Source organism: Lagopus muta, chromosome 1 (assembly GCF_023343835.1).
Source record: "Lagopus muta isolate bLagMut1 chromosome 1, bLagMut1 primary, whole genome shotgun sequence".
Taxonomy (NCBI): Eukaryota; Metazoa; Chordata; class Aves; order Galliformes; family Phasianidae; genus Lagopus; species Lagopus muta.
This window is the reverse complement of record NC_064433.1, coordinates 44,566,999-44,586,476: the sequence shown is the minus strand read 5'-3', so window position 1 is coordinate 44,586,476 and position 19,478 is coordinate 44,566,999. Positions and strand designations below refer to the sequence as shown.

General features: G+C 43.9%; 2 protein-coding genes across 2 annotated transcripts in view; one reads left to right on the top strand and one right to left on the bottom strand.

The window, feature by feature from the left end:
* The window catches only part of TMCC3 (transmembrane and coiled-coil domain family 3), a 119,911-nt gene that overhangs the window by 24,805 nt on the left and 75,628 nt on the right, over positions 1-19,478 (top strand). The window lies entirely within an intron of this gene.
* On the bottom strand, positions 14,367-16,971 carry SNAPC3 (small nuclear RNA activating complex polypeptide 3). Its single transcript, XM_048944068.1, has one exon. The coding sequence runs from the start codon at positions 16,937-16,939 to the stop codon at positions 15,809-15,811; it is 1,131 nt and encodes a 376-aa protein (XP_048800025.1). The 5' UTR covers positions 16,940-16,971; the 3' UTR covers positions 14,367-15,808.

The window sequence follows — 19,478 nt, the reverse complement described above, 5'->3', positions numbered from 1 at the left end:
ATAAATTCAGCAAGCTGAACCCAGAATTTCATTACATTTTATGTTAAAGATGATGAAGATAGTCAGGTGAATTGGCAAACATGCAGGTCCTTTTTATTCCATGCTTTGTGGTATGTGTCTGCCACAGTGTTCTGGGTTATCTTTCTTTGCCCAACACATCAAAATATGGTAAAAGCTTGTTCACACCATGCTGTACTTCTGAATGCTCTTATCTCACAACACATGCAGTGCTTGGTTGGCTGTGAGCCTGGTGTTAGAGAATTGCTTCATTGACAGTACAGATGGATAAACTGATTTGAAAGCTGGTTCTATTGCAATTTTCCACTTTCCTGTTACTTCTGATTGTTGAGCAACTGTATCTTCCTACTGTTTGTACTAATCCTTGGCAATGCAAGTATTATCAACAGATTTAGTAACAGACAATAGAAGTGTGAGTTTTAATTTGAGTTCCATTTTCTTTAAGCGTGGTGCCACAAAATAACGTCATCAACCAATCAACAACCAATAGGTGTTGTATGCACTTGTTACCTCCAAAGCCTGATTTTTGTAGGCTGGTTTGTCTTCTGTCTGAATCTGTTGATTTCTTCCTCCTGTTACAGCCCATAGGAACAAGGTGCAGACTGAGCATTCTCTCAGAAACCGGTCAGCAGCCTCCATTCACATCCTAATTTTGCAGTTGCAACACAGAGTGGTAAAACCCTTCTTTGCTAGCTACAGTTTTGCTAGCTCTTCAAAAAAGAGAATGTGATCATCTTGTTCTTTAAAAGTAGGCGTAATTAAATCATTGGTAACCAAGAAAACAAATTAAAAGTTCTTTCATTAAAATAATTAATTTGCAGTGTTAATTTGCAAAAACCTGAGGGATGATGGGGATTGGTCTTGTGATGGGTGTTTAATTCGGTGCTTCTGGTGTATGCAGCGCTCTAATCCTAATGACTTTCAAATGATGGAAGAAATGAGTTGTGTTCATCTGCTATCGTCTGAGGATCTTGCTTGCATAAATCAAATGCTGCAATCAGTTGAGAGGACTGATGGAAAATGACAGCACATAATCTCGTTTCAGTGAGTCTGTATGCTCTCTGCAGGTTATTACTGAGTTTCTTTTCATCCTAGCAGATTCTGCACTTTTATTTTTCGGTCTGTAATGTCCTAAACATGTATCACCATACAGCTCTGACACCAGCCAGCAGCACACTGACAGATGGAGAGAAAAGCTGGGGAGGAAAGGGCAAAGGGCCATGTGGCCCCCCATGCCCTGTGCCCTGTGAGCAGATATTCAACCTGTAGTCATAAAAGCTTTATATGCTAGCACAGTAAACTGGAAAACACCATGTTGCTTTTAATATGCATCAGTATCAACTTTTATTATTTCTTGGCTTATCTCTCATTTGTCTTTAAAACAGCATGCAAATAATGAAGTAATTTTGCATAATAGGGCAGAAGTGCACTGATGGCAGCTATATATTAGAAGTACTGCTTTATGCTAAAGGTTGAAACCCTCTCCTCTGGTGCCTGTGGCGAACTGCAGGAGGGCCTGTGTTTGTCCTTCAGGCCAGGCTTGCTTCATCAAGGTCTGGAAGATGGAGATGCCTTTGTAAGCACAGCCCTTCCTCAAGGCCAAAGTGGTACTGCTTTCCTTATTGGGCAGCGGTATCTGAAGCAAACAAAAAGGACCAGCAGATATCTTATATGACACGTATTCATACTGAACTCTGGATTACCTTTGCTTATGTAAGGCAGGGAGGGCAGTGAGGCGGGAGCAGCGCGCTCTTCATCCAGCAAGCACAGATTGAGGGTGGCAGTGGGGACTGGCAGGGACCAGGAGCTCTCTTTGGAGCCTTCCCTTGCTACTTCCCTGCCCTGGGTCTGGGAGCACAGCCAGCCCCACGGCTCCCAGCAGGCTGCCACCAACAGGATGAGCTGCCCATGTCGAAAGGGCCTCACATTTTCCTGAAAACAGTAAATATAAAACATTCGCAGAGACAGTGCAGTGTAGCCTTAGCTTCCTGCAGGCACTGTAATATTGAAATGATGGTGGTTTAGCTTTTCTGTTTGAGAGAAACATATATTCTCTAGATACTTCATTAACTTAACTCTTGAGGAGCTGAGATTCCTGAATCAGCGCTTGACCTGAGGAGAGGATAAGTAAGAGAGGCTTAGTGTTTCTCAGGCATTTCATGAGCTGAAAACACAGCTTATCTGCAGCATCTCACAATAGGAAAATGTCAAAGCCATTTGATGAATCTCTGTTTTTCATATGCCAGTGCAGTATCACAAATAAGCACAGATCCCTGTGAAGTCCCTTGCTGCTTCTAACGCATCTGTTGCTTTTGATTTTCGTATCTTTGGTTGATATTAATTGACACGAAGAGAGATACTGTTATATTTATTTTGGAGCTCATTTGGTGCTAGAATAGCCAGTGAGAGCACTTGGGACTCTTGGACTGTCACATGCAGGGACTTCTTCAATTAGCAGCAGCTCTCTCCACTGGCTTGTTTTCTTTGTCTCTGGAAGTATGTCAGTTTCATTCCTCTTCTTCTTTGTCATCTGAATATTTTTCTCCCTGTCACTTTGCAGTAGAAGCTGTAATGTCACTCAGCTACTGCTGCGCCTCCCTGTCCTCTCTGTGTCAATCAATTCATCTGGGATAGAGAACAGCTCAATATTACAGCCTCACCTTTGCTCTGGCTCTAACAATGAAATGAAGGCTGCAAACTAGAAAGGAAATAAGCTGTGCTTTGACTGGGATGATCTGAGCGCTGGGCCTTTTTTGGCTGCTCTGTGGCAGTCTGTCCTGTGTGAGGTGAGAAGTGTGGTGCCCAGCCACGTGCAACGCTCTTGCTGAAGCATTAACATCTACTGCTGAAACAGAAGATTTCAAAGCAAAGTTTATTTTAGGGTCACCAGTTGGTTGTCTGGTTTTGCAACAGCATGACATGAATGTGACATTATCTATATGCACGTCCTTTCTGGTGAAACAGGTATATATGTATCCATTATCCATATTGTATTTGTGCTGCTGATAACCTCAAGTGTTCTCTTCTTTATTTGTTCATACTGTATAGGATTGTACTGTGGAACTGGTGGAAGTCTGTCCCATTAATTTCTCAAATCCTTTTAAATCCTAATTCTGCCCTCCCATTTACTCACAGCACCTTCCAGATGCTGTCAGTAATGTGCATAGATAGCGCATATACTCCGCATATTTCCCAATCCATGTTGAAGACCTAGGAGAACATCGCATGGAACTCCATTCCGGTGTGGCAGCAAAGCATTGAGAAGCACTTCCTAGCTGGAGATTTGTATTGTGAAAGAGAATAGAAAAGTTGTACATTACCTGAGCATGTAGAGAATCTCCACTTTCTCTACTGTCAAGAAGGGCCTTTATCATGCAGTAGACAGAAGACTGACACAGTCTCTCTCTGACAAATCTGCATGATCTTTTTCTTAATACTGTACAACCTTCTAGGTGCTTGCTAAAAGAGCTCATTTCCTCTGCTGTCTCCATGTTTCCTCCGAAGCTGAGTGAGGTCAGGAAGCTGCTGCTCAGTCAGAATATTCATTGTTCTCAGAAAGACAGCAAGTTTTCTGCTGAATGGAAATTCCAGAGCCCAGCCCAGCCAATTCTTAGGTAGAGTTAACTAGGAATCCATTTCATTTTAATTTTCACAGCAGAAAACCACGTTGATCTGCATTTTTACAGAAACTGTACTTTCCATCTATATTTTTGACAGAAGATTCCTGGCAATCTTACTTTCAATAACCACCACTGAAAACAGTGTCCTTTATTTAGTGAGTTATTACAGCAGTGACGAATGTGGCAGTCTACATTTCAAAATAGTGGGAGTTAGAAAGCAGAGTCCTACTGCTGACGCAAAAGGATTTGTGTCTGTAGCTGCTACTACTGGGACTTCAACATACATCAGCCCAAATTCATCCCACGTAGTTTGAAGCTTAAATGCTAACTCCCCTCTCTTTGCACAGAATATAGAGAACTGTTTTATACCAATTTAGGTCCTACAGTAAAATAAAACAAGTTATCTGGGTGAACTTGGGCTACAGAGAGCAAGTAAATGCATTTTCAAGTCGATTTACTGCATGCATCGATGCAATCACTTAACATTCTGGAAAAAAATGCAGAGACCTCACTAAGATTAGAAAGGTCTGAGAGAGATTCTATCTGTAATCAGCTTTGGCCAAAAATATAATGACTGTGACTATCCAAAATGCTCAGACTAAGAAGACAGGCTGATCAGCCAACTAATTTAGGTTGTGATCCAAATTGCACTAAAATTAATGGATGGACTACGACCTCATAAAAGTTGAATTGAGCTATAATTGTTAAAGGAATTCACTAAGAAAAAAGGCACTTCAGAATATTTTTATGGCTGCTCAGAAGTTATATTTAGTTTAAAAGTTTCAGTTCTCTTTCTTAAAATAGTGTTTGCCTACGGTGAGCTTTAAATGGCTGGGCTGGTTTGCAGTACAGCAGAAGGTAATGAAATCTTAGTCTGTTCATGTCTCTCCTCAAAATTTTCAGCTTAAGATTTCTTCCACATGATTACCCTAGCAAATATGACCTTCAACTTCTACCTAGGTTATTTTTTTTTAACATTAGCATCTCACAGAGTTCCAGCTCACTAGTCTTAGGAAAAAGGTGAGTCACAGAATCGAGCAGGTTGGACAGAACTGATGGATGACTCTTCCCTTCTCCAGCTCGAAGTGGGCCTGGATAGAGCAGATTGCTCAGGTACTTTGCAGTGGAGTTTTGAATATCTCCAAGAATGGAGATTGCAGTGACTTTCTGGACAGTCTGTCCCCCGGTTTGGCTTAAACAGAGCTCTGAAAGAAAGGCCTTGCCGTGACCTCAGCACATGCACAGGTATCCCGGGTTTCCTCTAGTGAGAAGCAGGCATTTGTAGCTGTGAAGAGAGGCCCAGACAGTCAGTCTGTGCAACACATACTGTGTCCTAGCACTCTTGGCAGCTTCAGTTAGGACTGACTAATGCATACACAGTCTGTGGTCTTGTTGGAGTTTTTCAAGCAAGAAGAAAACCCAATCTCAACTTGATTGCTTTATTTACCATTAAGTTTTTGTTTTGTTTTGTTTTGTTTTGGTTCTGAACGTGATTCTTTGTTTTCTTTGGCTGCTGCAGAAGTTGCTTTCAAGGGTTGTTCATTTGGATCAGTGAAGAAGACCTCCAGGAGACTGTGACGGATGTGGAACTCACTGAGCTGGCTTCTGAGGTTTTTTACTTTGATCCAGTCACTATGGTGCTTTCTCTGTGTGTATTTGACACTGGCTCAGCAGAAGGCCTCTCTACATGCAGGCAGGAGGGAGATCATCACCTCTGATTGCCTTTCAGTGAACATTTGGAAATGAAGTTGGCTGTGATAGTAGTCTCCATCCCTGCTGTCGCGATAGCCTCCATCCATGCTGCTGCTGTGAAAATCAGTCTGAGGGGATCAGAAAAGCCCAGAGGGACAGCACAGCCTAGTTGTAGAATTGAAGGTGACTCCTCTTCTGTTCCAACCCAGTCTGGGCTGGCATGGACTTGCCTCGTTCAAGATTCAGCTTCCTCATTTCTTGAGGTTTAGCCCCATTTTGCCAAGGGGGAACTGAAGGCAGCTGCTTTCTTCTCCCCCTCCCTGTCTGTAAGGTTGTGTTTAGCACTTGGAGGGACTGAGCTTGCGCTTTTTTCTTACTTCCTTTTCTTACATTCCTTGAGATGCATCAGTAAACCATGCACATCATGTTATGGGAAACATTAGAAGCAATAATTTTATTACAAGATCCAATTTTATTTATTTTTTACTCACTGAGAGTAATGAAGATTACATATAATACCAGTTGAACAGATTCCTTCTATTGCAAGAAGCTTGCACTTACAGGGACACTCATTGCACAGTGTTGGTTTCAAAATGACTTCTTTTTGGAACGACTGTGCTCAGTTTTCACCTTTAAATACCAAGTTGAGTTTCTCAAGATACAGGAGAAAGCTGGGAGAATAAGAGACTCATTAATCAAAAGACAAAACATTGGAAGTGTATAATCCAAAATCTCCTGAATGTTTTCTAAACCCAGGTCTTGAATCTCACGGACTCCTGTCAGCCTTTTCTTAAAATACTGCAATCCTGCTTTGACCAGCCTCGCTCTGCAGCCCCCAGCTGTCTAGAGCAGCTGAAACAAACCTTGGTTGGAACCTCAAAACTCGAATGTTAATACCACTAATTAACTTCTGGTGTGGTAAAGGGGCAAGAGTATTAAAATTGATTTTCACTTTGTTTCACTGTTTTGACTGATTGTTAAGCTACATACTTCTAGCAAGAATACAAGCATTGCACTGTGAGCAGTGGAAGTAATTTATGGCTGCTTAGCTAGCAGTCTGAATGTTAATTTTTTGCTGGTGTTTAAATTAAATGACAGAACCTTTTTGTTCTGTTCTACAGCATCCAAATAGATTGATTACACAAGTGCATTTAAGACAACAAGCTTAATCTCTCCTTTCATTGAGTAAGTTGGCAGTGCTAATGTTAGCCTGCAATCTTCATGAGGTGCTTAAGAATATTTTACATTGCTTTGCAGTCACTTAATAAAATTAAACTTTCTGAAGAAAAATCATTCAATTATTCTTAGAATAATGGACCAGATGTCCATAGCATGCAGGTAACAGTCAGGTTTTAATCAAAGCACATCATCAGTAGAAGGCACTTTGCAAAACATGTCTTAATGCTGACAGTATTTAATCTCAGTTTTACATACCTGCACGTATATGTAGCTCATGTTCCAACACTACTTAAAGCAGTGGTTATGCATGATGCTGTGTCCTCAAATTACAGAGCTCAACTCTTAATTAAAGCAATGCCTTAGGGAGTTAAAGATCCTATTATGAATAAAAAAGTACAGAAAAAACCCCCCAAGTATTTCCTGACAGGAAAAACGTTAGGAGCAACCCATCTCTTCCAGCAGAGACCGAATTATAGACTCAGCATGTTATTCCTGCACCAGAACTCAATTAATGAACTTTTTTTAAAGCCTACAAAGACCTTGGCCTTACAGAACTCCCGCCTTCCTCCCTCAGCTCCCTCCAGCTTTAGTTCTTTTCTCACTTGTTCTTCTAAAGCTGCACTGTAAATACATTTGAAAGTCTTTGGAGCCTAGCTCAAGAAATTAACCGCTTCTGTAAATTTTTACCCTGGAAACTGTATGCAAAACTCAGGATGATCTGGGGAGTTTATATTCCCAGGTCATCCTGGTGTGGTTTGGTAGCTGTGGAGCCCTTCCATCCTCTGTGAGCGAAGATGGTGGCACCTGCAGGGCTTTGTGTAGCCCTCATGCCCAGGTCTGTAGGAAAAATAGCATTTGGTGGCAAAGCAGCTTAGCAATGAGCCACAAAGAGAATATTAGTTCTTGGAATCTTGCTTTGTTCTTGTACCTCTTGCTTCCATCTCTGCCTGTGCCCGGACCTTGTCTTATCCCTGGGATTTTCTGCCTGTGTGCCTGAAGTCCATTTTGCATCTGGCTTCAAGCCCAGGGGTCTAAATATAGGAAACACAAGGGGGTGGATTAGTGACTGAAGGAGGAGGACTGATCTGATGTGAGCCTCCACTCCACTGTGCTTTCTGTTGCTCTTCCACACTGGTGTATTGTTTGTGCAGCATCCTTGCTGGTGTTGTACTAGCTGGGTGTGAGCGGGTGTCTGGATCCTGAAGTTTTTATTTGCTCTCAAGCTGAAAAAAATGTTAGAAGTAGTTTTATGGTTTAAAATGAGGAACTTGAGATCTGAAGTAAAAGTCCATTTATAGCTTCATAAAAGTTAGAGGGTTTTTTGATTTCTAATAAAGTATGTGCTTAATGAACTACTCAGCGTAGACTTAAATATAATTCAGGGGAACCGGAAGAATCCTGAGGCTTCCCATGTCTAGGTTAATGCACACCCAGCCAGCTCATAAGTGCAATAGTCTCACTGGACTTAATAACTGCTAATTCAAATCACGTCAGTCATTAACTGTTCATCTTTTTTGTCTTTTTTTTAGAAAAGGTACTCACATTTTTCATCTGTTTTTAATGAGGTGGCTCCACTGGATTTCTTTGCATAATTGCAGTTTGCATATGTCTGCAAGAAGCGGTTCTGGGTTTTGCTTTTTGTTTTCTCCTATTCCATTAAATCAGTCATAAAAGAAACCATGGAGACATCTGAGTGGAAGATCCAGTTAGCCCGCCAAAGTGCCCCAAGATCAGACATCTATCAGACTGCACTAGGAAGAGCAATGCCATCTGGACACAGACAGAGCTCTTCAGATGTTTTTGTGTCACACAAGGCTAGTTACAGGGTAAACATGTTGCAGTGCTGCCTGCCAGAGATCTGAGAGCAGCCCCATGCACTCCTTAGCAGCTGTGGGTGTTTAAACTCCCAGAACTAACAGCCTGCAGCTGTACTTCCATTAGCTCCCCACAAATTTCCCCTCAGTTCTTAGATGGTAAAACTACTTAAAAAAAGATCTCATTTGATTTATTACTTTTGGTTCTCTGGTAGGAATCTGTCCGGAAGGCAGTTTCACTGACAACAGCTGAAACATGCTACTTCATCCAAGTGTACATGGATGCTAGTGTTCAGGCATGATTTTTTAGCCATCTACAAAATCCAGCTTTTTAACTAAAACTCTTATTACAGCTTAAAGACTTAAACCATTCTCCAAACTTGTCCTAGCAGACACTAAAACTAACAGGCCCTTGAGGTAGTTTAATTCAGCTGTTCTTGTGGCAGGAGCTCAGCAGATTCCACTGGCCTGCCATGGAGTCATTAAGTTGGAACAGATTTTGGCACATTGCTTGGTGCAAGTGGGCATCATCTTGCTTGGGCTTTGGGGTGCAGTTGGAACAGTGTCTGCTCTCTGCAAGGAGAAGATGCCCATTAAGTGCATTGCTTTGATAAATGTTTGCTCTCAGTGCTAAGTCAGTTTGTGAGCAGCTAGGAGCATGTTTCTCATAAGCTGCCTCTCCAGGTCTGGAGGAAACTGTTTGATCTTACACCTCTGAACTGAAGAAAGGTGGTATTGCATCCTGCTGTTATCCTGCCATTCAGCTGTGTTCTCTCTCTTCAGAAGATGTCACAGCAATGGGGAAATTGAAATGATTTCTGCAGCCTTCTGCTAAGCAGGACCCTTTCCAGGAGCTAGTCCAATCTAAACCAAAATGTGATGAGAGTAAAGTTGTAAGGAGAAAGATTTAAAAGCAAGCCTGTGCAGTAACCACCTCATCAACCTTTCCCCTCTCATTTGGGTTCAGTATCCCACCTGAGGAAGCTTAAAATCAGACCAAGTGCAGATGTTGTGAATACAGTTCTGTGTTCTGAGTGCAGAGCTGTGTTGCCTCCTGACTCTGCTCCATTTTTAGCTTCAGGGTAATGTAGTGCTCTTATGAATTATTGCACCAAACATTCTGGCAGCAGAAAGGATTAAGAGTAGGTGAGTCCATTATAGCTGTTATCTAATTCCTTTTGAATGTTAGAGACTATTGAAATAAAAAGCTCCCTTTTTTTTTTTTTTTATGTATGCTCTGGAGTTTTCTCTTTGCCTATGCAAAGGAGTGATGTATATAACTGCTACTTGACTCTTCTTAAGCAAGAGAAGATCCAAACACTGAATATCATGAGTAAAAATTTACTGTGTTCCCAGTAACCTGAGATGGGGCAACATTTTAAAACCCTTTGTGTGACCTCAGAAGAAGCTTCTCTCCGCTCTCCAAAGGGCAGGCTGGACCATCCACCTGCCTGTGCATTCTTTGCAGGTTCTAGTTGATAAAGGACAGCCATTCAGCTCAGTGCGGGGAGGGGGCGGCTGGAATGGTTGCAATTGGATGTAGCAGTGGTAATTAAACTCTTGGTAAGCTACCAACTCTGTCTGATGCTCCTGTCTGGGCAATGTGCATTTGCCCTTTGTGGATGCAGGTTGCTCAGCATGTCCACCTGAGGATACGAGGAGAGGTAGGAACATTGTGTGGACAGTGCTCTGAGATGCAGGATGTGCAGGCAGCAGGACTGATTTGGATGGGAATGTAGGATCTAGAATATTCTGGGAAAAAAAAGCATTATTAAAAAAAAGAAAAGAAGGTAAGTTAGTGGTTGTACTCCTTCAGAGAAGCTTGCTCCTCAGTGCAGAAGCTAGCCAAGGTGGGAGAAAGTGTAGCTTTCTGAGTGTAACTGCTTGAGGTTAGGAAGGTCCTACAGAGGGATCTGGATAGGCTGATCAGTGGGCTGAGGCCAACTGCATGAGGTTCTACAAGACCAAGTGCTGAGTCATGCATTCTGGTCACAAACCAATACAATGCTACAGGTGTGGGACAGAGCAGCTGGAAATCCGTGCAGCAAAAAAGGATCTGGGTGTGCTGGCTTACAGCTGGTTGAACAGGAGCCAGCAGTGTGCCCAGGTGGCCAAGAAGGCCAATGGCATCCTGGTTTGTATCATGAATAGTGTTGCCAGCAGGAACAGGGAGGTGATCATCTCTCTGTACTCTGCTGAGGCCGCACCTTGAGAAGTGTGTTCAGTTTTGGGCCCCTCACTACAAGACACTCAGGTCCTGGAGTGTGTCCAGTAAAGGGCTGTGAAGGGTCTGGAGCACAAGTCTGATGGGGAGCTGTGGAGGGAACTGGGGGATTTAGTCTGGAGAAGAGGAGGCTCAGAGGGGATCTTATTTCTCTCAACAGTGACGTGAAAGGAGGTTGCAGCGAAGTGGAGGTTGGTCTCTTCTCCCAAGTAACTAGTGATAGGATGGGAGGGAATGTCCTCGAGTTGTGCCAGGAGAAGTTCAGGTTGGATATCTGGAAAAATTTATTCTCAGAAACAGTGGTTGGGCACTGACGCAGGCTCTCTGGGGAAGAGATGGAGTCACCTGGAGGTGTTCAAGAACTGTGTGGATGTGGCACTGAGGGACATGGTCAGTGGGCATGGTACGGATGGGCTGATGGTTGGACTGGATGATCTTAGTGGCATTTTCCAGCCTTAATGATTCTATGATTCTGTGATTCTCCACAAGCAGCATTCAGCCTGCAGAGGTGGCTGCTACGTGGGATGGGCTGTGTTTGCATCCTGACTGTCAGGCACTTGGCAGTAATGCTACCAGTGATTAATGATATGACATGAGCTGTATGTGATAATACCAACATTTATGGATGTTGCTGCACTTCTGATGTTCATGCAAGATCAGAAAATAGGTTAATAGCATTACTGTCATCCATGTAGCCCTTACAGGAGAATGCAGCAGATTGGCTTCACATACCTTGTAATTTTCCTTCCATTGGGAAAGGTTATACAGGCTGCACCGTACAGATGGCACACAGCAAAGCTGCTTTTGTTTCTGCACTGTCAGTGCTACTGGATAAGCATCAGTAATCTGTCTTTATTTCCATGGGGCATGCTTGTTTGCTTGGAGTTTACTTCAGTGATCTGGATGAGAAGTGAAATTTCCTGGGTGACACATGCAGCAGCCAGGCAAGGTTATGAGGAGGAGACCATCTACTGCTGTGGATGGCAGAAAGAAAACCGCAATGGAATTTACCTGACTGTGAGAAGGAAAGCTGCAAGGTCTCTGCTCTGTCTTAAGTTTCCCAATAGTTTTCTTAGCAGGAGGATATTTAAAAAATGGGATCTTACCCTCCCAGAAGGGATAATTATCAGTAGTAATTAGTAATGCAGCAGGCGTGCTATAAACATATAGGTAAAAGGAGGCTATTAAATCCCAGGGGAGAAACTGGCCTGATTTGTGCCTGGATTTTGTACATTTATTGTAATGGTGTTATTACAAATATCAGTGAGCAGTTACTCTTAGCTTCCCCTGACCTCGTGTCGTTCCTATGGGAAGACGGAGTCTGTAGTGGTTGCATCCATTTCAGTCCAGTTTTGTCAGTCATGCTGTCTGAAAGGCAGCAGCTCCCCTCTTGCTTTGGAGCTGAGCTCATGAAACCATGCATTAATTGTTTTCATTCCTGGGGCTAGAGGTATGTTGGGTTATTCTCCAGCCTGCTACTACTCCAGGTTGAGATTCATGTAGTGGTTAAAGTCAGTAGTAGCAACAGATTGCTTAGGCATCTTGGAGAATCTGTGTTGAGGAGTGTCACAGTTTAAGAAAGTCAGAGATGGAGACACAAAGCACAGAACACTTGCCCAAGGGGCACAGGGCTTCCCTCATTTCTTCTTTGGCAACTTCAGTTTGTGCCAGCAGGGTGAAGGTGCTTGGAGTGGACGTAGGCTGGCCTTGCTGTGAATCCCTTAGGCCTGGGGATTACTGTAAGTATCAGTGAGCTGAGGTCAGCAGAACTTGTCTCCCTGCCGGGGGCTCCTGGGTGGTTTCTGTGCCCTTTGTGGTGCAGCACATCAGAGTAGCACACTGTGATCTTTGCTGCTCTGAAATGTCTCTGCTTATGTGAACCAGTGAAAATGTGCAGTTGTATGTAAAGAAAGCCAAGAGACTTCATCAACACTGTGCTTAACTCAAACCATTATTAGATGTGTTAAGTGCTACTTTGAGTTCAACAAGGGATATGATGTTAACTAGACCTTTGTGTTGCCTTTACTCCTTCGAACAGTTCCTGCATTACAGTCTGTGGTGTGGTTTCACCTTATCTCCCCTGTTAAGGCCTTTCACCACTGAAGTATTTTTAGCCTTGTAAGAAAGTACTCAGGAATAAAAGGAGAAAATCCCCTGGCAGATAAGAAGAACTTAAGTATGACTTTCACTTCAGCAGGTTTGCTTACAGCCTTTTACTTCAGCTGTCTGGAGTGTTTGTCAGGAGGAGCCCCCAGGTGACTGGTCCTGAGCTGGTGTTTGTCTTCCTGAGGCCATCAGTGCAGGTGGTTCTGCAGCTCTGACACGGGCTGTTTTCCACTAGGACAGGAAAAAAGGCAGATAAGAAAGATGACTGAAATGATGAATTTTCTACTTGACACCCATGTATGCTTATAGCCTTCTTCTGGAAAAGTAAAAGCATAACACAAAATGTCCCACAAATTGTCACCTACTCAAGTCCGGCCAATTTTCATCAGCATTGAGCTTTAAAAAAATCCAAACCAACCAACCTGTTTTCCTCTTTCTTTCTGGAGAATCTTGGCAGTGGTGCATTTAGTCAGGACGACTTGGGCAACTAACCCAGGCCCTTACTAAATGAGAGACAGAAAACTGGAAGTTTGAAAGAGAAGAAATACAGAAGACAGGATAGTGTGTGCTTTTTGGAGATACAGAATTTAGCTGATGTCTCTAGTAATAGACTTTGCATTCTATGTCACTGGAAATATCTGTAGTTTTCACTAGTGAGTAGAATGGAAACAATTAATGGTATCTTGTGATCCTTTCAGACCATTTGCAAGGCTTCTAGACCCCTCTGTGTGACATTGCAGAGCGACTGTATTATTGACGGGACACTTGGAGAAGTGTTCTGGTTACTTTCTTTTTTTACACAGTTTCTGGAACAGATTCTATCCACTGTTAGTTTTGACTTTACAGAATAAGATGTCTTAAAACAAAGTTAGTGAATTTTTTAGTTTTGCTATGGAAAAAAAAAAGAAAAAAGTAAGGATGCTTATCTTTCTGTAGTTGCACATTAATTGGCATTGATAAGCCTGAATATGAACATGCCCCAGATTTTCAGAACAAAAGAGCACAAACTTTCCAGCACCTGGCTTGTAGGAATATGCTGGGATTGATGGCAAAATGTGTAATGGTTGCAGCACACCTACAAAATCTGCTAGCAAAATCCATGCTTAGTTTTTTGAAGTTTAGACAAGAGAAAAAAGGAGGAAAGAAAAAAAAAGCCAATCCCCCTCCCTTAAATTTATGGGTTCATTTCAAGTCCAGGTGAATTGTGCCTTTCTAGAGACCTCAGCAGGCTTTGGATCACAATGGTATCTTAAAAAAACAGTATTTATCTTCAGAAAACACAGGCTGAGGCTAAATAATAAAGTAATAGAAACAGTAAATTGAGAGGTAAAGCCTGTTGGATCATACTCTTCATTGGTGTGAATTCTCCATGAATTTCCCAGTGGTATTTATGCTATTCTTTTCATGTGACTGTAAATCACTTCAGCAGTGAAGCTTCTCCCAGCTGTCAAAGGACAATATCCCTCAGCATGACAGGGCTGACTTTCCCAAAGCTCAGCATTCATTCTCCTTTCCACAGGCAAAACCATTGCCTTCGGTCATATCCCAGCTGACAGATCGTGCAGCATCTCATCTGGAGAATCTGAGGTTGCCTTTGAGGACAACCTGAGGGTTGCTGCCTATCAGCATGTTCGCTTCTAAGTGTTATCCTCTCCCCTCTCAGGCTAGCACTCATCAGGGGTTACCTTTGCCTTTTAATTTGCTTTTCCAGAGACATCTGCCAAGGCAAAAGCCTGCATACCAACACTGCTGTTCCCTAGCTGGGTTGCTCTCTCACGGGCAGTGTGAACTGCTGGAAGTGCCACGGAGAGAAGGGATGGCACTCCCAAGCAGGGCAGGCTGCCTTCCTCCTGACAGCACGAATAACTGCTGATGTTATTAGTGTTGATGGAAATATCATTTGTTTGCATTTTTTAGAGACTAAAATTGGGCGTAACGCAGTGGCTCTGCAAATAAGAACACTTGGATTACGTATTCTGCTCAGTGTTTGTGTTGTGCCAGGCACAGTGGGAGCTTGTCCTAGCCTGTAGGCACTACTGTGCTATAACTAATAAATAATAGCGTCTAACAGTAATTGTTTCATTACTTTATGAGTCAGACCTTTTACTGGGGGATTTGCTCGTTGACAAACATATTGTTCAGCTCTGCATTTCCATTAGGGAGACTACCAGGCTTTTCTGCATCCTTGTACTGAGATGAAGACTTGAAGTTACTCACAGTGTTTTAAAAAATATAAGAAATCAGGCAAATAAGATGGCGTTCTTGCTTTGAGCTTCTTCCAGTTCTTCAGTCAAATGCAGTTAGGGTTGGGGTTTCCAGTATTGGGGTTTCATAGCCCACATCCCATGATGGAACAGCTGGCCTGTCCAGATGGGCATGGGCATTCCTGGGAGAATGCTCCAGAATTGAAGGGCACACTGGTTTTGGAGCTGAGCAGAGCCTGATGCTCATCCGAAAATGGTAATTTTACTCCTAATTCTGCCACAGGCTCTGGTGATGCTTTAGACGTGTTGCTTCTCTCCTAATTTCCAAAGAACCCTGAAAATACCGATTTCCCTCAACCTTGCCCAGTTTCTTTCCACAAGTGATTTCTTTGGGAAACAAAGGATGGCTTTGGTTGGAAGGGACCTTAAAGATAACCTAATTCCAACCATTTGCTATGGGCAGGTTAATCACTGGACTGATTTTCTCACCTTGTTCAGAGATAATTGCCAGTTTTCCAGGTAAGATGCCCAAAGATCATATTTTCAGCCTTTAAAAGTTAACAGCGCCTTAGATGCATAAGATTTCTCAAGGACAAAAAACCCAAACCCACCAAACAACCACCATTTGCTTTTGTAAAGGTATTCTCTTTTCAAAACATCCAGATTTTTAGTCTGGATCTCCAAATTACTGTACTGTAGTTGAAACATATTAGAAAAATGTACTTTATTAAAATACACATCTGAGTATATTTTTCCATGCTAGCTTATCTCTGTGACTGTGAAAGCATATCAGATACCCTTTCTCAGAGGAGAAGAATAAAGGCCCAACCCCAAAACCTATGGGATGGCCAACACTCAAGCTGTTTGGTGGTTTTAACAGCTAGAGCAACAGTTTCATCTGTCAGATGAGTCAGATTCAGCCCACTGAATCCATTCTGGCTCATGTAAGTTCTAGTTGAAAATCCCAGGATCGACGTAGGGATATGCAAGGAAGTCTCCCAGTTTATTGCCTTCTGCATCATAATGGAGCATTCGGAAACAAACATCACAGAAGAAACAAGGATCCTCTGGTGCCAGGCTGTCCTTGTTGGTTACCCACCTGGCTGTATACATTTTGCACACAAAGCATTTTCTGGTACATAACCAGTGTTTTTTGATTAACAGCGGATAGAGGTTCCTGTCCAGGCAGTCCTCATGATGAATAAGTCGTATGTCTGTGACGATAATGATGTGCTCACAGTCCCCTTGGTGGCAGAAGAGGTACGGATAGCCGATTCTGAGGGACACATCATTGAATGTGTAGTCCTCCATTTTGGCAGACTGAAGATTTCCATAGCCTCTGTCACGAGATTCGGACCACTCAATAATGGTTCTGCTCAGATCTCTGCACTCTGGGTATCTGCTATCATTATAAAAGATGCCTTCAAAGTAAAAGAAGGCAGATTTGTAGAGGTCCTTGCTGATGTGCTCCGGCGCTCGGTCCGGCTCGCTGCTGAACTCCCCGCCGATCTGCAGGTCGCTGACACAGGACAGGGAGTCTCTGAGTTCAGTGAGCCTCTGGCTGCCCAGCACCAGGACTGTCTGGTAGGGCTTGTGCTCTTTGTGCTTCTGGAAGATGATGGGATAGAAGACGTTCAGAGTCAGAAGCAGCTCTCCCTCCTCCACCAGGTCTGCTGCATCATCAGGCCTCTTCCCAATGGCGTGCGACTCCATCTCGTAAGTCAGCGTTTCCTGTCTGCAAGCCCGATCCACGACGATCCTTTCTTCTCGCCTCTGCAGCGCCTTCTTCCTAAACCGAAGAGTTTCCAGCCCGCTGTCTTCGGGAATCGCTTCTGGGTCCCTCTCTTTATCAACAGACACTAACGTATCAACACTGCACAAGGCCCGCAGCTCGGCCGCTGTCTCTGCCGTGCAGCCCAGCTCCTCCGCCACGGCCCCGGCCGCCTCCTCCTCCTCCTCCTCGTCAGCCAGCGAGAGGTCTCGGGGCTGCAGGCACTGCCGCCAGCCGCTGCCCAGCGCGTCCACGCGGAACACGCGGGTGTGCGGCTCCCCCGCCTCGTACTCGATCGCCTCCGCCGCCATCGGGCCTGCCGGCCGCCGCGCAGCTGCCAGCGGTCGCGGTGGAAACGCGTCACGGCCGGCCCGCCCCGCCTCGGCCGCGCCGGGACAGCCGCGGGGGGAGGGGGAGGAGGCAGCATGGAGAGCCGAGCGCGGGGCTCCCGTGGGGACAGTCGTGCGTGCGTGTTGCTGCATGGAGCGCCTTGTGCGTCGTCTTCTGCCGTGTGGGGAAATCTCGGAGGGCCGCTTTTCTCGGTGTTTTTCGGCGCAAATTCCATGCTGGTCGCGGATTGGCGTCGCTTCTCTTTTATTGATCTCAGTGAATGAATGCTGTTGCCGCAGCAGGATTCTCCCCCAGAAAGCCGGGTAGCACATTTTTTCACTGTCGAGATACGAAGTGGCTGGAGAAGAGGGGAGTTGTGCTCGGTGCCTGCTGCTTCCCACTGCCAGCCTGCTCTGTGCCTGTCCCCTGCCGTGATTTCTGCGGGCAGAGCAAGGCCATAGCCTCAGACCTCAGCACCCACATGCTCACAAATGGCTCCTGGAACGAGATGAAACACAGCATTTATTTCCTGCCTGTGTTTGCAGTGATACTGCTGTGACATTTGTGAGGCCATGACACCGCTCTGATTTCAGCCTGCTAGCATGTAGGTTATCTACACTAGGACACGAACGCAAGACTAGAGGCTGGCTTTCTCTGCACTCATCCCCACCTGACAGCTGGGCCCCAGCCCTTCTTCCAGGGAGAATCTTTTGGCTTACACCACCCAAAAACTGCACCTCAACTGTGTCCCATCCCAAGCCCGCTCTCTGGCACTTCAAAGAAGAGCTGCGTTGCAAACCATCAGGTGCCACGCACTCCCCTTTGCATGATGTTTCAGATTTGATTTGCTCATTTCTGTACCTGGGGGTATGACTCATGCTGTGTGGGCTGGTGGGGATGAGGTGGATGAGCTGGGGTTGGGTGTGCTCAGCAGGCCCTGTGTCATCACAGGTCCCTGGATGTCCTCTGCCACATCCACTTTGGATAGGGTGGGGCTTGGTGCTATGCTCAGGGCTCCACTGCACATTTTCCACCTTCTCACGGTACCGAGCAGAGTTCTGGTCTAGTGAGTGGCTTTCCTGTGGTCAGATGCTACCCGTGTGTCTTCTCAAACCATGCTGAATAAAACCCAGCACACTCGGAGGTAAACCAAAGACATTTGGTAGGACCAACGGATTGGGAATTTCCTTGGGCCAAAATCAATTTTACCGTGCGCTGCAGAAGCGTTCCCTGAGTCCCAGCTGAGCCAGGATTTTCAAAATGAACTGAAATGCCAATTTTAAAAAGGTTAACTTTGAAATGCTTTTGAAAGTTTTGAGACGTCAGTCAGTCATCAGTCTTGGAGAGAGGGTTCAGATCAGACTGATAAAAGTGTCACTTTGTTTTGACCTCTTCTGCTTTCTTAACTTCATAGCATAAGCTAACTCAAATTTTGACATGTAAAGAAGTTAAGGACTTTTTGTAAAATCACAATTGAACATTCGCAATGGCTTTTTTTTTCAAATTGAGATTTGCCATAAATCAAGCATGAGGGGAACAGTTTATTTCAAGAAATAAACAAAACAAAAAAGAACCTTAAAAAACACTATATGATAGGGAACCTATTTAAGGAGCAAGAAACCAAATGTTCTGGAAAGCCTCATCTAGAAATGGGAGGACTCTGGTTCCGTGATGCCCAGCACAGCCTCTGGGAGTGCGGCAGCCCTTCCTGGGCAGGCAGAAGGGAGCTCTGCTCTCTCTGGAATGAATGTTCCCAGGAAACATTCTGTGCCAAAAATATCCATGTAGCAGTTTCTTTTTTGTGTTGATTGAATGCATATGTTGTGTTCCTCACTGTCCAAGAAATAGATTTCACATCTGTCTCAGCAAGTAAGTAATTTCTTACAAGAAGTACCACAACAAATTCATGCAAATAAGGTTACTCAAGTGCAAGAGTGTTTGCAGGGCCTCGCTTAAAAAGAAAATGGTTCTGACCCCATATGCAGGCTGAAAATATCTGAGTCTGTAGCCAAAAAGGTTCTCAATTGAAATGGCAGCTTCTGGTTTTGTCTTCAGTAGGTACTTTTGTGTTTGGTGATGGGACAGAACTTTCCATGAGCAGGATTCAAATATGCTGTTAGAAACCCTTGTAGTGGAAAAATGGCTATTAACTGCTATCCAGAAAATACCATTTTTTCATATTCAAATTTTAGTGGGTACAGGGAGGGAGATAAAATCAGCATTTATTCAATATTTACCTACTTCTTCATGTTAGGACCAGCTCTTATTTTAAGCTGTTTGTCGTTTTACTTTGCAGAGTGCCACTATAATTAGAATCTGAAGAAGTGGTATTTTGGGGCAAATAGCAGAACTGCCAATGTCAAGTGTTTAAAAAAAAAAAGCTGGGTTAGCTGTTGTTCCCAGACCAGGAGACTGACCAAAAAAACCAAACCAAAACAAAAAAAAACTACCCATCAGTTTTTCTTCATTAGTCTTATGATTTCTGCTCCTTCGGATGTGCTGAGATCACATTTCACTTTT

What these genes read in the sequence shown, in the direction of transcription:
- SNAPC3 (XM_048944068.1), bottom strand. Translation starts at nt 16,939, where the DNA reads ATGGCGGCGGAGGCGATCGAGTACGAGGCGGGGGAGCCGCACACCCGC.